The sequence below is a fragment of the Neofelis nebulosa genome, chromosome 1 (genome assembly GCF_028018385.1).
Source record: "Neofelis nebulosa isolate mNeoNeb1 chromosome 1, mNeoNeb1.pri, whole genome shotgun sequence".
In the NCBI taxonomy this organism is placed as follows: domain Eukaryota; kingdom Metazoa; phylum Chordata; class Mammalia; order Carnivora; family Felidae; genus Neofelis; species Neofelis nebulosa.
This window is the reverse complement of record NC_080782.1, coordinates 176,757,480-176,776,687: the sequence shown is the minus strand read 5'-3', so window position 1 is coordinate 176,776,687 and position 19,208 is coordinate 176,757,480. Positions and strand designations below refer to the sequence as shown.

Below are 19,208 nucleotides of genomic sequence, written 5' to 3'. Positions count from 1 at the left end.
AATTATCTTTAGGTCTGGAATTCTGGTTGACACATCTCATTCAATTCAACTGGACACAGAATGGAGCATTCCGTTCTCAGTCAAATCCTATGGTAGGTGCTGGGGGTCATATAAGAAATGTGTAACTCGGGGTGCCTGCGTGGCTCAGTCGGTTAAGCATCAGACTCTTGATTTCGGCCCAGGTCATGATCTCACAGTCTGTGCACAATCAAGCCTGCATCTGGCTCCACTCTATGAGCACAGAGCCTGCTTCGGATTCTCTCTCTCCTTCTCTCTCTGCCACTCCCCCACTCACTCACACACACACACACACACACACACACACACACACACACACTCTCTCTCTCTCTCTCTCTCTCTCTCTCTCTCTCCCTCTCAAAATTAAGTAAATAAACTTTAACAACAGAAAAAAAAAGTGTAACTACCACAGGCATTTAAAGCAGCAAAAAGATCAAAATAACACCAGCATTCTTCACAGAGCTATAACAAACAATCCTAAAATTTATATAGGACAGCGGTGCCTAGGTGGCTCAGTTGGTTAAGCATCCGACTTTGGCTCAGGTCACGATCTCACAGTTCACAGGTTCGAGCTCCACATCAGGCTCTGTGCTGACAGCTGGGAACCTGGAGCTTGCTTCGGATTCTGTGTCTCCCTCTCTCTGCCCCTCCACCACTCACGCTCTGTCTCTCAAAAATAAACAACTCAGGGGCGCCTGGGTGGCTCAGTCGGTTAAGCTTCCGACTTCAGCTCAGGTCATGATCTCACTGTCTGTGAGTTCAAGCCCCGCGTCGGGCTCTGTGCTGACTGCTCAGAGCCTGGAGCCTGTTTCGGATTCTGTGTCTCCCTCTCTCTCTGACCCTCCCCCGTTCATGCTCTGTCTCTGTCTCAAAAATAAATAAACGTTAAAAAAAAAAAATTTTTTTTTAATAAATAAATAAAAATAAACAACTCACCCAGCGGAGCTCACTGGTAGACAAACGGTTTGCTCTGACAGTAGTAAAGTTGGGAGTAATGTCCTCAGAAAAAAACAGTAAGGGGACCCCGAAACATCCAGATTCTGGCTAAATAGGCTGTTGGTTCTATATTCATAACCCTGCCAACGCTGGGGTTTTACCTGACTCCATCATCCCCTCTGCACATGAAACTAAATGTTTTCCAGTTCGGGGAATCGGAGCGTCCTATTCCCAGAGGACTGCAGGAGTCGACACAGGTAACTGCTCCCAAGAGGCAGACACTCTGCACTCTCATCATCTTTCTTAGGGCAGAATTTCATCTGATGTCGTGAGGATGAGGATCTGAGTGAGGGCCAGCTGGAGCAGACCAGGGTTCATGACCAAGGTGCTGAGGCTCAGAGGTAAACAAACCAAGGACTGAAACATCAAACAACTACTAAGCCTGGAAAATTCTCAATAACCTCCACCCTGGGACCCATGCTAGCTCTTGGGGGTTGAATGATGGCTCCACCAGAAAGACACATTCAAGGCCCAAACACGATACCTACGAATGTGACCTAATTTTGAAATAGGATCTTTGTAGATGTGATCAAGCTGAAGTCATGCTGGAGTAGGATGGACCCCAAATCCAGTATGACCGACATCCTTCTAAGAGGAAAGACTCAGACGCGGTGAACACCATGTGACAAGAGAGGCAGAGACCACGGTGTTGCAGTGGCAAGCCGAGAACACCAAGGACAGCTGGCTAACACCAGTAGCTGGAAGAGGTGATGAAGGATTCCCCAAAAGAGCCTTCACAAGAGCATGGCCCTGCCAGCACCTTGATTTTGGACTGGTAGGCTCCAGAAGGGTGATGATGACAGACTTCTGTTACTTAATCCATGCCGTGTGTGGTAATTTGTTATGGCAGCTCCAGAAACTGATACACTAATCTGAGCCCATGATTCCGTCTTCTGAACTTTACTGAGACTTCTAATTGCTTCCGCTGTTGCCCCTCCAGCAAACATCGAGAGGTCTTTTAAAAATTATTTTAACCTTTATTCATTTTTGAGAGACAGAGAGAAAGAGTGCAAGCAGGTGTGGGACAGAGAGAGAGGGAGACACAGAATCCGAAGCAGGCTCCAGGCTCTGAGCAGTCAGCACAGAACCTGATGCAAAGCTTGAACTCACGAGCTGTGAGATCATGACCCGAGCCGAAGTCAGACACTTAGCCGACTGAGCCACCCAGGTGCCCCAAGAGGGATCTTTTAAAACCATGCATCAGACCACATCACCCCTCTGCTCTGATCTATCCAATGGCTTCCAACCCACTTCCGGGCCAGCCGCCCACTGCTCTGAGCCCACTTCCCTCACACTCTCGCCCACAGTGCCTCAGACACACGGGTCTTCCAGACATTCTTACAACATGCCAGGTCAGTTCCTTCCTTAGGACCCCACCGTTGGACCCGCTGCCTCAACCCCCCTCCCCCAGGTGACTGCACGGCCAGCACCTTCATGTCACTTAGGTCCCCTGAGGCACCAGCTCCCTGGGGAGGCTGTCATGGTATGCGCCGCCCCCTGCCCCACACGTTATCCCTATCCCCACAAGAATGGAAGCCCCACGATGGCAGGGACTTTTACTTATCACCGCCCCGGCTCTCACACATATGGGGCACACATAGAATCCTATGCCAGGAGACTAGCAACTGGCTACACGCAGGACTGCATGTCTCGACCAGGGCGCTCAGCTTTCCAACCACGCTTCTGTCACTAATGGAAGATGCTCTTTGGCTAAACTGCAGAAGACAAATAGAAACGAGTATGTCTCAGTCTCCCTAATTTTCAAATAATACACTTTGATTTACGTGGAAGAAGAGGAAAACAAAAGTTCTAAATAAAACAGCATCACTATCCCAAGCAATTTTACTAGAACAGTTATAATTTAGAACTCTGAGGCACCAATTTTATATATTTAGGGTAATATGGCCTAGAGCGGAACAGTTCCATTTCTACATGTCTGGATTCATGCTTAAAAGCAGGAATACCAGCTCTGGGCAGGACAGGGTACAAAACGAAGGAAGGAGAGGGAGTTTGGCACAAACCTGAGAAGAGACCTGCTGGGAGGTCTCACCTTCAACACACCTGAGTGCTAGCAAGTCCCACAGATGTCTAGAAATTACTTACATCTTTCAATATCAGAATCTGACTTGCAGCTTTTAGGTACTGCAACTGATGAGTCACTAAGACTGTGATCTTCTCGTGCAAGGTTTGACAAATACACCTATAAATATAAAAGGTACAGTAAGCAAAAACCATGTTAATGGGGGTGCTCCAAATTGAAAAACACACATTTTCAAAACACATAGAGACAAAGACAACACACTAGTCAAAGATTTGTAGTTTAAAAACCAATATAAATACAGATACAAATCAAATACAAATGTAAATCACTGGGAACATAACGAGGTCCTCGAATTTATCCACCAACTTGAGTCTAGTTCTGCTAAGAAATTCCAAAAAGCAGTCCAGTGAAGGAGACGCCAAGAGCTAACTAACATTTTTCCCCCCTAAAACTCAGCTTAACAATTATTTATATATTTCATGGTGAAAAAACAATTGAGCAATAGTGAGATTCCAAAACCGGACTGAATGAAAATACTAGTGTTTCATCCCTGTGTATGACTGGGTGAAGGAGGAATCTAAGTTATACAAAAATGTACATTTTTCTTAGTTTGCTAGGTAATTGATTTATGATGTAATATTAACCAAAAAAAAAAATCTTAAATTCTCAGTAACCTTCTTCCCAAAGTGCATTTTCTAGACACTTTCTAGACACACTTCCTAAATACTATTAGAAAACAAAAACTGGCATGTCCTCAATTAGTGTTTACAATATCCCCACAGTCCCATCCAGAACACTAAACCATCTTTCAGTCGGACTGAAAACCTTCTGAATATGAATACGAAAGAAGAGAATCCAAGGGGCTGAAATCATAGTGGAAATCATTCAACAGCTCAAAGGACACACCAGTCCTCTTAGCCAAGAGCCCCATCAGCACTCAAGTAGGTTTTTTACAGTAACTCCTCAAAGTGCTCCTCGTTTTAAATGCACACCCCTAGGAACTGCACTCCAGCCTGCACCCCACCATGGTCCACAACCTGTCCAGGTCAGCACATAGCCTGAGACGGGGCCATCTGACCAGAGGCAGGGCCCTAGGCATATGCTCTGGGTGACAGAGCCCCTTGCACAGCAAATCTCAGGAACGTGGGCCCCAACTCAACCTGCTGAGGTAGGTCAGATCAAGAGTTCTGCAGGCACCCAGACTGCAGTTCAAATCCCTCTTACTAGCCTGGAGATGTCAGATGAGCTAACGGACCTCTCTCTGAACCTCAGTTCCTTCATCTCAAAATAAGGCCGATGACAACCCATAGGTATGTTCTAAGAACACTAATCCACTCAGTCAATGTTAGGTCCATTCTCCACCTTCCCTAACCCACAAGTGGCCCTTTGGTTTGGACTCAGGACAGAAAAGTCCTCAGGGGACACTTCTGAGACTGGACCTGAGATCAGAAGCAAGACCCCAGGATGTAGGTATATATACTATTATTCCATTCTTTACATCCAAGAGGATTAATGTTTCCCTTTTGAAAGGTCTTGGTGTGGCTTTTATTCCTAAGTTTCCTGAGCGAGTAAACCCCTCTTCAGGCTTAGCGTGTTTAAGGGAACTGTTACTTCTTAATTCAAAATTCCCTGCTGGCAATCCCTGAAGACGGATGTTAACCACCACATCAAATAGGTTGCTGCGTCCAAGATGGGCCAATGCAAAACTTTTAAAATGTTTTCTTCCTAACATTCCACCAAACACGAGGAAATATAAAGAATTACAATGATGTTATCAGGTGATGGCTCTAAATTTTTCTAAATTATGTTTTTTAATCAAAATCTCTACGAAAATACTCTACTTGCCAAATTTTTAACAGTAAAAATTTCCAAGCCATGCCATTAAAAAAAAAAAAATGAAGGATCAGTAACAAGTTATTTAACCTTTATCCTGTGTAAGGGCTGTGTTAAGAGGGCACATGTACTGTGGTAGAGAGGATACAAATAAGACAGTCACTACCCTCATTCATTCAATCGACAGACCTCTGTTGAGGTACAAGGCACTCTAAGTGCCAAGGACATCTACAGGTCAAGAAAACGGACAACACTGTGAAGAGGGAGGCACATTAAATAAATACAGAAAGTGCACTCTTGGGTCGTGATGTATGCTATAAGGAAAAAGCAAGGTGAGGGCTGCAATCTTGGATGTAGGGGACACACGGACCATGAGCATATCTGTGGGAAACATTCCTGGAAGAAGGTACAGCAGGTGCAGCGGCTCTGGGAGAGAAACCTGCTGCACAAAGGTGCCTTCGTGCATTCACAGTGAGTCAGGGGTAGGGGGGACTCATCAGTGCTCAAGTACAGCCCACTGAGGGCTCTGGAAAGATGAAAGGGCACAGGCCACCCTCTGGAGAAACGGGAGGGAAAGGTGGCAGCGGCATCTTCTTTGTCCTGGCGCACTGGCCCCCAGGCTCCCGGACAGAAGGAACAGGATCTGTACAGACAGGCAGATAGGAGGAAGGGACACAGCTCATTCAGGGCACTGCACGAGAGCCAGCGTGGCCGGAGTAGGGAGTTTGCGTGAGGAAGTGCCGGAAATGCAAATGGGTCAGACTGCAAAGAATCTTTTTCGCCACTTGAGGATGCTGAGCTGCGCCCTGAGCACGAAGGGGGTCCGTGGAGGCCTGAGGCGGCAAAGGTGAACAGAGTAGGCAGTAGTGGGGCAGATCCAGTTAGGACAGACTCGAACTGATTACGCAGAAGTGAGGGTCTAGGGATATGGGGCTCTCTAAAATAAGACAGGATCCACCGCTCCAACAGGTTACATGCGCTTCTGTTCACCCGAGGGCCTCCAACCTTCCACATGTGATAGAATCCACGTCGATGTTTACAGCATATAGTTGTGAGACTCGCAAACCTTAATAACCTTGGATATATATTCACGACCGAAGTAAACTGCTAATGGCAAGTAGAAGTGTAACTCATTCACTTTTAATACAAAACACTTCACATCTCTGAGCTTCAACACAACCGCCATCTTTCATAGTATATTGTTCAGTCCAATTTTCTAGCTCGTTGAGAACATTCTCCAGCTGCTGCTGAGTGATTTCCTAAATTGCATTCGTGCTCCCTGCCCTAAGTTTCCCCAAAGAACGTGGTTCTGATTAGCAAACAACAATTTTAACAAGCTTGCTTCTATCAAGTGTATATCCAAAGCCATTAAACCCGAAAGGTGCGAGAGGACTTTATAAATACCTCCTGGGTTCAAAGAAGAACCTGGGAGAGTTTCTGTGATAAGCACACTGATACTTGGCAATTAGAAGGTCATCTTCTCCCCTCCCAAGTGACACAAACTCAATGGCCAGCGGAAACTGTTCTTACAGCGATAGAGAGCTTGTGCGCAATACCCGCCCCCCGCCCAGGTTGGGGAGACACATTTGTGAGCCCGGGGGTGGGGGGGCACTGGGGACAGGGAGGCTGGGTGGGCTACTCCTGATGCCATCGAGGGAGGGGGTTAGAATCTCTGTCACCGAACTCACTAACAAACCACAAGGCACTTCCCTAAGGGAAAATTCATCCAGTGGCGATCAGGAAGGGATGGGCAAGGAGGTCGGATCAAAGAGCTGGAGGCCATGTCAGGTATCAGCTGCTCGGCTCTCTGCATTCTGAAAAATTCAATGCTGCCATGCTTCTTTTTTTCTTTAATTACAGTAAAATAAATAGAAGATCTACGATTTTAACCATCTTTAAGCATAGAGCTCAGCAGCATTACGGGCACTCACACCGTTGTGCAACCATCACCACCACCCATCTCCAGAACTTGTCATCATCCCAAAACGAAACACTTGGTACATACACGCTCTAGGGGAGAAATCACAGGAACCCACACTCAGGGGACACGGAGTCCCAGCTCCTCGTATCCAGAACCCAGAACTGCCTCACACTGCTCTCTCTGCTAGAATCTCTTTACTTTGCTACTTGGGACTTGTTGTAAATGAACTGTGTCCTCCCCAAAATTCACATGTTGATGCCTTAAGCCCCCAATACTTTAGAATTTGGTGACAGGGCCTTCAAGGGGTAATTAAGTGAAAATGAGGCCTTGATGACGGGTCTTATCCAATCTGACTGGTGTCCTTAGAAGAGATTAGGACATAAGGAGAAAGACACCGTGGGTGCACGTGCACAGAGGAGGGGCCGTGTGAGGACACAGCAAGGGGGCGGCCATCAGCCAGCCACGGAGAGAGGTCTCAGGAGAAACGAAGGGGCCGACACCCTGGTCTGGACTTTCAACATCATTTGCAAGAACCTCTACCTCCGTGCACACATTAGGGCTTCAGGAAATGCACTTGAAAGTGCTCACCGGCTTTAATAACAGTAAGCTAACTGTGGGGTAGATCTGGATGCCGTTTTAGCAAGAGTGAGCTCACGATGCTTGTGCATACCCCAGTCTACACTCAGTCCACAGGAAGCATCAGTCACGTATGTTAGCTTCCAGTACTTTCATCAGTGGTTTCACGACTGAGCAAGAGCCGATGAAAACCAATTCCCGAAACACAGAGTGAGAGCCAGGAGATAAGCTAGATTCTGGGTATCTAGTTTCAAATTCAAGTTACCCCTACATGTGGGGGCCCTTACCTATTAAGAATCCATGAAGCAACACTCAATTATTGAAACCATCCTGTGATACGGGATAAGTCATTCTTAAACTATTCTAGACTTTACCAAGTACTTCCTAACCTACGGGATAATTAGCACAAACCAGCAAACTGCACTTCTAAATGTGCCATCAACAAAAATGATGAAGGAAAAGAACCTGGCAGCCAAGCACCACGTTACCGAGTCCCATTCTTCAATTCAGAAAACCGTCCAGCATCCTCCTTATTCCACCAACAACGTCTTGTTTATCACCTACAAGTAGCAAGGGGAAATCTGCCATCTATTTCTTAACCCCCTAAAGCCTGTTCTCCACTCACCACCCCGCCGCCGACGCAGTAAACACCGTCTGCATCTTCCCCCTTGTTCCCCGAAAATGTCTCTAAAACGGATCGTCTGTGGAGGGAAGGGAGGAGAAAGACGGCCGCCAGAGCAGAAGCAGCAGAGTCTACCGAGGCGTCCAGGCTTTCCCGAGCCCTCTTCCCCAAACCCCACGCGGTTCTTAGCAGAAGTGACCGGAGCAGGCAAACTCACAGTTCAAACAAGTGCTTGCCCACTTCCGCATCCACGGCGCTGAGAGGATCGTCCAGGAGGTAGACGTCGGCGTCCTGGTACACTGCTCTAGAAACATAAGGCGCCGTCAGCCGGGAGAACGCCCCACACCCCCACCTCTCCGAGGCCTGACGGCGTTCAGCAACAACTCGGGTCGGGTTCATGCCAAGAGCCGCCGTAATAATGAGAGATTCGTGCTTCCCACGGCGCCCCCCCCCCCGGGCCCCCCAACGCAGCCGCAGGTGGTTTCGGGTGAGGCTCCCTGGGAGCCGCACACAGCGCAGGCGCGGGAGGGCAACCGAACCGCGATTACCTCGCGAGGTTGACCCGGGCCTTCTGCCCCCCGCTCAGTGTGGCTCCCCGATCGCCTATCACGGTCAGATCTCCGTCCTCCAAAAGCTGCAAATCCTGCGCGGAGACACAAAGAAGAAAACGATGTAAAATATATCCTCCTGTCGTCCTAGACTTGCAGCACCGGTTCTTCATACTCGTATGGGATCAACTACAATAGATGATATTTCAAAGAGACAGAATTGTAACCCTGAACCTTTCCAACAAACTCAGGGCTTTTTGTTTTCATTCGGCAGCTTTTCCCCACAGTATTTATGCATTTCACCATTTTAACAGATGTTTTATTGAACATCGACTGTATGTCTGGCATTGTTCTGGGCACAATGAATTTGGTTGTAGGAAGACAGTCCCTTGAGTTTCCGTGGAGGGAGACTGACACTATGAAAAATTAGCATGAGTGCAAGTCCTAAGAAGAAAAACGAAGGCGGCTCAGGGGGAGAGGGGCAGGGGAAGTGCATTGTACATGGGGGTCAGGAAGGTCTCTGATCAGAGGGGCTTTCACAGACAGATAAGTGCACCTGCAGAAACTGAAAAGCAGTCCATGTGCAGGAACAAGCAAGCGCAAAGGCCATGGGGCAGATGGGTGCCCAAGGTGTTGGAGGACTAGCAGGCAGGCCAGCAGAGCAAGACAAAATGAGAAAAGAATGGGGAGAGCAAGGGCAGAGGTAAGGGGGCGGGGGGCATGTTTCACTCCCAGTGAAATGGGGAGGAGGACATGACCTGGCTTAGGTTTTTGAGAAATCCCTCTTGCCTCTCTGTGGAAAAGAGATGGTATGGGCACCCGGTGAAGGCAGGGCACACATCAGGAGGATTCTGCATGTAGGTGAGAGCAGGCTGTGGATGGAACCAGAGCGAGAACAGCAGAAATGGAGTGCAGTGGTCAGGTTCCGGGCAAATTTCAAAGGTCGAGCCTGTAACACCTGTGGATGAAGGGGTGGGGTCGTGGTGGCAGAAGAGGAGCGATGTATCGTCCTCCACGTGAGAAAGGGGAAGAACTGCCTCACCGGCTACTGAGCTGGGCAAGACAGCAGATGCAACTTGAGATCGTGGTTATGGGCAAGCCAAGATGCCTACGGAGGACATCAGGTTGCAGCTGGACGTGCAACTCTGGAGGTCTGTGCCAAGGGCTACTTGTGCAAGCTGGCGGCACACACATGACTTGGAAAGCCAAGGGACTTCCTTTATCAAAGAACAAGTGTGGGTTTTTTTTTAATTTGTTTAATGTTTACTTATTTTTGAGAGAGAGTATGAACAGGGGAGGGGCAGAGAAAGAGGGAGACACAGAATCTAAAGAAAGCTCCAGACTCTGAGCTGTCAGCACAGAACCTGACACAGGGCTCAGACTCACGAACCATAAGATCATGACCTGAGCCAAAGTCGGACACTTAGTTGACTGAGCCACCCAGGCGCCCCTAAAAGAACAAGTGTGTCTTAACCAGCCAGTTTGCTGATCTCGACCTCAGCTTCCCACCCTCAGAGAAGGTTAACTAACACCTGACCCTTGTCTTCTACTTAAGTTTGTTTATTTATTTATTTATTTATTTATTTATTTATTTATTGAGAGAGAGAGAGAGAGAGAGAGAGAGAGAGAGAGAGACCATAAGCAGGGGAGGGGCAGAGATAGAGGGAGAGAGAATCCCAAGCAGGCTTCCCGCTGTCAGCAGAGAGCCCAGTGCAGGGCTTGAACCCATGAACCATGAGATCATGACCTGAGCTGAAGTTGGGACACTTAAACAACTGAACCACCCAGGCACCCCGTCACATTTTTTTTTTTTAGGTTTATTCGCTTTAAAAATACTGACAGCACAGAGCCTGACGCGGGGCTCAGTCTCACAAACTGTGAGATCATGACCTGAGCCGAAACCAAGAGTCAGACACTTAACCGAATGAGCCACCCAGGCAGCCCCCTTGTCTTCACATTTAAGGCATGGTGATAGAGTGACTCATGAGATCTGTACAAGAAACGAGAAGAGTAGTCTGGAAAGGAAAAACAAAAGGGAAGTGTTCAAGAGACACCGAGGTGATCAGCTGAATTAAGTAGATGCTTGTTCCACACAAGCCAGGTGGAACTCAAAGCTAAGAAGCTTCATGCTTTCATGTGAAGATCTGGGAATCTATCAAGTTATATATGAATATTATTTAAGAAATAAACTCAAAATGGATAAAGGACCTGAATGTGAGACAGGAAACCATCAAAACTCTAGAGGAGAAAGCAGGCAACCACCTCTTTGACCTCAGCCGCAGCAATTTCTTACTCGACACATAAATGCAAAAATGAACTATTGGGACCTCATCAAGATAAAAAGCTTCTGCCCTGCAAAGGAAATAATTAACAAAACTAAAAGGCAGACAGAATGGGAAAAGATATTCGCAAATGGCATATTGGACAAAGGGCTAGTATCCAAAATCTATAAAGAGATCACCAAACTCCACACCCGAAAAACAAATAATCCAATGAAGAAATGGGCAGAAAACATGAATAGATACTTCTCTAAAGAAGACATCCAGATGGCCAACAGACACATGAAAAGATGCTAAACGTCACTCCTCATCAGGGAAATACAAATCAAAACCACACTCAGATATCACCTCACACCAGTCAGAGTGGCTAAAATGAACAAATCAGGAGACTATAGATGCTGGCGAGGATGTGGAGAAACGGGAAACGGGAACCCTCTCGCACTGTTGGTGGGAATGCCAACTGGTGCAGCCTCTCTGGAAAACAGTGTGGAGGTTCCTCAACAAATTAAAAATAGATCTACCCTACAACCCAGCAATAGCACCACTGGGAATTTGCCCAAGGGATACAGCAGTGCTGAAGCATAGGGGCATATGTACCCCAATGTTTATAGCAGCACTTTCAACAATAGCCAAATTAAGGAAAGAGCCTAAATGTCCATCAACTGATGAATGGATAAAGAGGTTGTGGTTTATATACACAATGGAATACTACTTGGCAATGAGAAAGAATGAAATCCGGCCATTTGCAGCAACATGAATAGAACTGGAAGGTATTATGCTAAGTGAAATAAGTCAGAGAAAGACACATGTTTTCACTCATAGGTGGATCTTGAGAAACTTAACAGAAGACCATGGGGGAGGGGAAAGGGGGAAAAAAAGTTACAAAGAGGGAGGGAGGCAAACCATAAGAGACTCTTGGACACTGAGAACAAACTGAGGGTTGATGGGGGTTGGAAAAGACGGGAAGGTGGGTGATGGGCACTGAGGAGGGCACTGTTGGGATGAGCCCTGGATGTTGTATGGAAACCAATTTGTCAATAAATTATATTTAAAAAAAAAAAAAGAAAGAAATGAACCAATCATAGTACCTGGAGAAAAAAAAGGGGAGTAATAAGAACATCCCCTAAAGGACAGGGTAACAGGTTTAATTACCTTGTATTAGAAACCTTTATTTAGATGGCTTGTAATTGTCACTAGACAGGTCCTAGCATCGACAAGCAGAGTGTGGGGGAGTTTGCTGGTTACCTACCACACCTCTCAAGCATAGACTTAGGATACACAGCAACACTTTCTACGGATAAGCCCTCATCTCTTCGTCTCTAACTTTGGCAAATCGGGGAGAAAGCAAGCGGCATGCTGGAATGTCCATGACAAACATGTCGAATGATCTCCCTAAGCCTCTTTTTCCTCTTCTACAAGATGTGCTGGAGAGACAAGAATGGCTAAGCTCGAGGATGCCGTGACAATCAAAACCGTGGACAAACACCTTCTATACGTAGGAAAAGGACACAAATCATCATGACCTGCTATTCGTGGCTGATACAGATTTTCTGATCAAACCAACAGTGGGACCCCTCAGGGTGAATCACAACATGCCAAGCACACCACCAAAAGGAGAAGGGAGAGAGAGCACCCCATCCTAACCCATTCCCTGACAGCGTACAAAGACTCCCAGAATTCCCTGCATGCTCAGAGCCTAAGTGGATTACGGTAAATGAAAGGCAGCAACTGCTCAATCATGAAAATCCACTATTTCACGCGGGTTTTTTTTTGTTTTGTTTTGTTTTTTGCTGAACTCAGAAGTCAACACTATCGCTTGCTTTTGCTTTCCATTAAAAACAATGGGCCATTTTGAGATAGGCTCCCAGCCTCCACCCACCCACACAGTTTACTTGGCCTCCAAGTCACTGTTGACAGTCCTTGCAAAGTGTTCTTAGGTTTTTATGCCTTGATTTTATATTGCTTTGTTCTCCTTCTAAAATAGCACCAGACTGTGGCAGAGCAATCTTAGCCATTTTCTAGAGAAGGCACTTAAAATCCACCCTTTCACTTAGCACAGTTAGGGAACACGGAACGGACACGCTCTGAGCCCGGTAGTAGGATTTTGAGTGTGTTGTTGACTCTGCAAACTATGGACAAGCATCAGATGGAGGGATGGCGGAGGGGAGTGGGGACAACATTTCAAAGAATATGAAGTGAAATCTGAGTCAGGCTAATTTTCGAACCATAATTTTTCTGTTTCAGTTAAAGGAGAAAAGCCTGAGTTGAGCATAATATTTCAAATTCTCCCAATCTCCCAGTGAGAAGAAGATATTCTAATGTTAGTTACATCACAGTGACGTTTAACCAACTCTTTCCTCTTTAATGGTTTTCACTAAAAAGCACACATACAAGACCAGAGGAAAGCCAAGAAACAGCGATGCTGGGTTGATGCCACCAGGCCCAAAACCTGTGTCGAGTGCCCTCTGGCAATGGTGGAGACTTCAGTAGAAATACCACTGAGCAGACTGTTGACAGTCTAGGAGAGCCAGACTCGAGGCCTGGGGGGGCAAAGGAGGGCTGGATCCCGAGTCAAACAGCCTGAGTTCCGAGGCTTTGTTCCTAACATTTCTCCCATGATTGGCCTTCCTATCATGGCCTGTCGGCTCCCCAACCATCCTCGAGCTTCCTGAATCAGAACTCACCCTTTTTCTACTACACTCCCAAGACCTTGATTTCTCAGGAAGTGCCCACCGTATTCTGCTTCATAATTTGTACACGCATGCACGGTTTATCTCCCCAGCTCCTAGAGGGTAAGATTTATGTGCCAAGCCTGGTGCCCAGTTGTCTGACAGTGATTATCTCTAATCCTCACAAGCTGCAAAGAATTAGCCCCACTTCACAGATGGGGAAACTGAGATGAGGTTACATAACAGTCTGAGGACTGCCAGCTGTTAAATGGAATGGATGGAATCTGAATGAAGTTTGTCTCTATTCATAGCCTTTTACTCTTCCTTCCTCATCAAGCTGCCCCAAGTGGTTACTGAAAAATATATTTAAAAGTATATTTAAGGGCACCTGGGTGGCTCAGTTGGTTAAGCGTCTGACTTCGGCTCAGGTCACGATCTCACAGTTCATGAGTTCGAGCCCCTCGTCGGGCTCTGTGCTGACAGCTCCAAGCCTCCTTTGGACTCTCTGTCTCTCTGTCTCTCTCTCTCTCTGCCTCTTCCCTCCTTGTGCTCTTTATCTCTCAAAAATAAACAGACATTTTTTAAAGTATATTTAAAACAAAAAGTGTACTTATAATATCAAAATTAAGACTTGAAGACTTCTCTATACACACACAAGTATCGATAAACTTAGTCTCCATATTTTGATTAGCCTTATAGATCCCTTTTGTACTTATTTATTTCCTATGTCATAGGTAAAAGCGATCTCAAGTGAGAGATGAAAAACTAAAAATAAAACAATAATCATTCTACAACCGTCAATGTTATCAGAAAAGAAAATGTCCAAGCTGGCAGAAATGTAGTAAATAGAAGAAACTGTAAGCCTGTGAGCACCCCAGAGAGTCTTATAAATTCGAGTGACCTATGTGAGAAAATACTAAACTTGAATTTATCAATATTACACCTTCAAGCATGTATTACCCAAAAATGCTAAAAAGTCTTCCAACGTAAAATAGCCAGACAAATGTCATGTGATACGTTGCTTATCTTCTGTTAGACACTATCTTTGTTGGTGGTTTATGTAACGTACTACGTTAGAGCACCTATAACAAATATCACCTCAAATAATGGAAGTTATATACTCAAATACCTTCTTTTCTAACATGTCACATTTTATAGAGGTGATTCTACGCAAAACTGGCTGCTCTTTTATTAAGAGGCAGTATCTCTTCAACACTATTCTAACATTTATAGAATGCTTGTACCCTAGCAATCAGGTGCTTTAAGAAAGTTATTGCATTTCGTCCTAAAAAACACCACACGAGGTTGATCATCTCCATTTCATAGACAAAGAAACCCAAGCTTTGTAACCCAAATCACAGACCTGGTAAATAGACTGAGACTCAATCCACAACTGTCTGCCTCCAGGGCCTTGGACTTAACCAGCTGTTCCCTAAACTATACTCTGTAACTTGCTACAGTGTCACTCTGAGTATGTCATCAGTCTAAATGGATGTTGCTAAATGCGATTACTTCATATCCTCCTATTTTATTTCAGAAATATTATCTGCTCAACGACTTAAGTTAACTTCAACTAGATCTAGTGTAACACATCTAGTTGTTAGTAATATACACGTAACATAAGAAATGTTGCCCTTTTTTGTTTTGTTTTCCCTCCAGATTTAGGGGAGGCTGTAAGGAGAAATCTCTATTATACTTATATGTATATACGAATTTAGAGAAAAGGACTATAATTGTAACAATAGCTACGATTTTTCAAAAACCCGGCATGTCTGCTTAGTCTCGACAGAAGTCCCGTATGCCCACCATTTAATAAGGAAATGGACTAACATCCCAAGTTAATTCTCGAGACTGTCTCTCTCCAAAGGCCAAGGCCTTTCTACTACACATGCAGTCTTTGTATCTACGGGCAACATAATTCCAGGATGCCACAACCCTCTGTAGCCATCTTATGCCCATCCGTTGACAGATGGGTTCCAAGAGGAGAAAAGCAAAAGATCTCGTAACTCATCAGGTGGTTCTGTGGTTTCCTAAAGCCCTTACAAATCACTAAACAGAGTCATAGATGGCATTTCAGAACTGCAGCCAAACTTCTTGGAAATCTTCGGACCTACTGTCGTCACTTGGAGCAGACAGGAGAAGCCCAGACAGGTAACAGGATGTGTCGGAAGTGACAAGGCTGGGGCCAGGACTCCACCCTTCACTACATCTTCACGCCCGGCCTCCTTTTCTGTCCAGGAGGGAAGGAGCACAAGGGGCCCTGACCCCACATGCCGTGTCACGCAGAACAGATAACCGACCGTGTTTAGCAACATGGAGCCATGAATACAAGAATCGCAGCACAGCCCGCCTTGCAGGGGCCCTTCCCGCCAGAGTCCACGTGTCCCAGAGGCGGCCCACACACTGGTCCAGTCGTCCCAGTGGCGGTGGCAAAGGCATCAGTCCCTGGGGAAAACGCTGAATGGCAGCCACCGTCCCAACACGTGCTTTTCTCCAGGGATGGTCAAATGTGGGGAGTAGAAAGGCAGGGCTGAGCTATCACCAGAAAAGCAAGGCCATGCAAAGAAACAGGCAAGCACTGGCCTGGCTCTTCGGAGTCTCCTCTGGGCATCAGGAGTTAAGCTTGAGGAAGCTGAAAAGAAAATGCCTGTGTTCTGTTCATTGCATACTCCACACCCCACCTTCTTCCATTGTCCCATTAAAAAAAAAAAAAATCACATAATTTACTCATTATTTAGTAAGTGACATCTATTTGGGCTAAAATAAGTTTAATGTCCCTCTTTTCAGGAATGCTCTCCCAGCCTCTGTGGCAACGGAATATAATTTCTCGTGCTAGGGGCCAAGAGTTAAACATATCATTTACAACTGGCTCAGTGTTGAAGGAGGCAAGTTAAGGCAAAAACTTTTCCTTTTCTATCTTATGTGAAAACACTGTTCCTGATTGGAGCACATACATATCTATCTGAATATTCTTGGCCACACAGAATTTCAGTACTTTTCTATTACTCTTAAAAAATCTTCTTCTTGGACGCTCATAGCACCTCTATTTAAATCATTTAAAGGGTAGTTACATCAGGCACCTGGGTGGCTCAATCAGTTATCTGACTTCGTTCAGCTCAGGTCATGATCTCACGGTTCCTGAGTTCGAGACCCACACTGGGTGAGCATGAACTCTGCTTTGGGTGAGCCAGAGCCCAGGTGAGCCCCGCTCCTCTTTCCCTCTCCCTCTCTCTGCCCTTTGAGAACTTGCATGTGCATTCTCTCTTTCTCTCTCTCTCTCTCTCAAAATAAATAAACAAATAAATAATAAAAATATATAAAATATAAATTAAATTAAACAGTAGTTATGTCGAATAAGGTTACCTAGTAGTTTATGAGCTGAAAAGGCAGTGGTGTAAATATGAGAAGGAAAACTTCAGCTCCTGGTACCCAGTTAGGGTTGTAATCTTCACACGTGCACAACGTCAAGGTACATGGGCCACACGGTGGCCTCTTCGGCCCCTCGCTCCCAGCAGTCATTGCGTTGAGGAGACTCACCCTCATGGTATCACATGCCACGTCCACAAGTACTTGATGACGGTGTCTGCCTAAGGAACTTCTCCAGTTATATCTGAATTAACTGTTGCTACTCTGTGTACATGCCTGTTGTATGCTCGAAGGTGACATCCTCGAATCCAGCTCTGGATGTTAACTGCTGCATCATCCCCATTTTTCTAAATGCTCCACAACACCGTTCCTGGAGTAGAGCTGACGTCCTACCCTCGCCCACCAGGCTTGCAGATGGGCTACTGGGGCCACTGCCTCTCGGCATCTGGCTTCTCACCAGTGTCACCACTGGTCTCCGCCTCAATTAGCCAACTTTAAAAATCGCTCTTCCTTATAAACTCCCTCTGCTGGGAGGCGTCATGGCCCCGTGAAGCATGGAATCTGGGGTCATGAAAAATCTGAACTTGAGCTGCAGATGTTTACGTGAATTGTTTCATCTCCATAAGCCTCAGTTCTAGCAACTATAAAATGAGGGTGGTGCATGCCATCAAAAGCACTGGTAAAAGATTAAAAACTGGTGTGTGTGTGTGTGTGTGTGTGCGCGCGCGCGCGCACGCGTGGGTGGGTGGATGGGTGTGTGTGCGCACGCACGACAGGCAAAAAAGTGATTAGCATGTGGACTCCAAATAAATGGCAGTTATCACCACTGCTTTCTCCCTCTCCTTACACAGCATACACCACTGAACAAAAATCTCGCTCACCACTGCTAACCTGATGTCATTTCTGAAAACACATAATCTCTCATTAACAATGACCCAGGGGAAAGAAATAGAAGCCCATTAAACAAGCAATTATGTTTTGTCCACATCATAAAATGCTACTCGCCTGATAAAATCTATCATGTTCAAGCCATTGTTCGAGCAAAATTACTATTTCCTCACTACTCTGGCTGGAAGCCTTCAATTCCATACCTTTAAAAGTCTGTCCTGGCCTTTTCCACACAGTATAAAAGAACAGTCGGATGTCCAGCCTGCATCGAGCAGATCCCAGGGAGAGCCCTTTATCGCCATTATCCACTGATTTTTATAACCCAAAGGGAGTCACATAATATTTATCACTATGGACCGTTTTGTTTTCCTTTTTGCTAAATTATACTGTCCTATCAAGTAAGTTCAGTTTTTATCATTCATTCATCAATTTTATTTAAATCCCAAGTACACTTCAACATTTCATCTTGCCATTTTCTGCAAAAACAATGATGTAATATTCAAAATAAATTTGAAAGCATTTCCTTTTCTTAAAATAATAAATCGCAAGTTAAAAATCAAGTGGAGAAGAAGCCTAGAGACTGAAAGGGACCGCAGAAATAAATCAGCCAAGAGCAAAGTACAGACCTTACGTGGGGTCTGACTCAAACCAATGGCTGACCAGATTTCCTGCTGAGATAATTAACGAAATGTACACGTGGACTAGGACAGTGATGATATTAAGGACCTGTAGTCACTTTTCAAGGGTGATAACATGGTTTCTTTTCAGAGGACTTCTTATCTTTTAGAGATAATGAAGGAAACACGTGCAGACTAACTACAGGAGGGCTACGTTCTGCATCAGAATAATTCGGGGTGTGGGTAAGGCTGGCAGAGGGCAGGGGGAATGGTCAGTCTTCCTCCTCCTCCCCCAGCAGAGCATGGTTAAAGCTGGGGGATGGGTACATGAGGGCTCTTTATGCTACACTTTTTTTTTTTATAACTGTCCATTTAAAAAGTGCAAAGTGAATAAAACTTCACAAAACAAGAGAAGCATCCTGTGATCCTCATGACATCAGGATTAAAACAGCAGTGCCTCTGTGCAGTTACATGTGGTGCGTCTGCCCACAAGACCAGCTTGAAGCATTAAATAATGTCCAAAGAGCTTTCAAAAAAAAAAAAAAAAAAAAAAAAAAAAAAAGGAACTCAACCTTGTCATTTCAATCAACACTATTATTACTTGAAATTCAAGCGTGTGTAACTCAAAAGTCCTTACCTTTCTCAAAGCGCAAGCCTTTATGACTTTCTCGTATCGTTCCTTTTCATACTTCTTCCCAAATAAAATATTACTCCTCACAGTTCCTGCAAACACCCAGGGCTGCTGAGAAACATAGGCGATTTTTCCATGCACGCTGACCAGCCCCTGGCTCCGGGGCAGCTCCCCCAGCAGGGCACTTAACAGCGACGACTGAA

General features: G+C 45.6%; 1 protein-coding gene across 5 annotated transcripts in view; it reads right to left on the bottom strand.

Moving 5' to 3' along the window:
- ABCC4 (ATP binding cassette subfamily C member 4) overlaps window positions 1-19,208 on the bottom strand; it is a 264,459-nt gene that overhangs the window by 140,719 nt on the left and 104,532 nt on the right. For all 5 annotated transcript variants that reach the window (XM_058681819.1, XM_058681826.1, XM_058681841.1 and 2 more), the window contains 4 exons: window positions 19,012-19,203; window positions 8,556-8,650; window positions 8,225-8,311; window positions 3,118-3,214 (listed from right to left, as the gene is read on the bottom strand). In XM_058681819.1, the coding sequence (XP_058537802.1) occupies window positions 3,118-3,214; window positions 8,225-8,311; window positions 8,556-8,650; window positions 19,012-19,203 (471 nt within the window). The remainder of the gene's footprint in view (window positions 1-3,117; window positions 3,215-8,224; window positions 8,312-8,555; window positions 8,651-19,011; window positions 19,204-19,208) is intronic.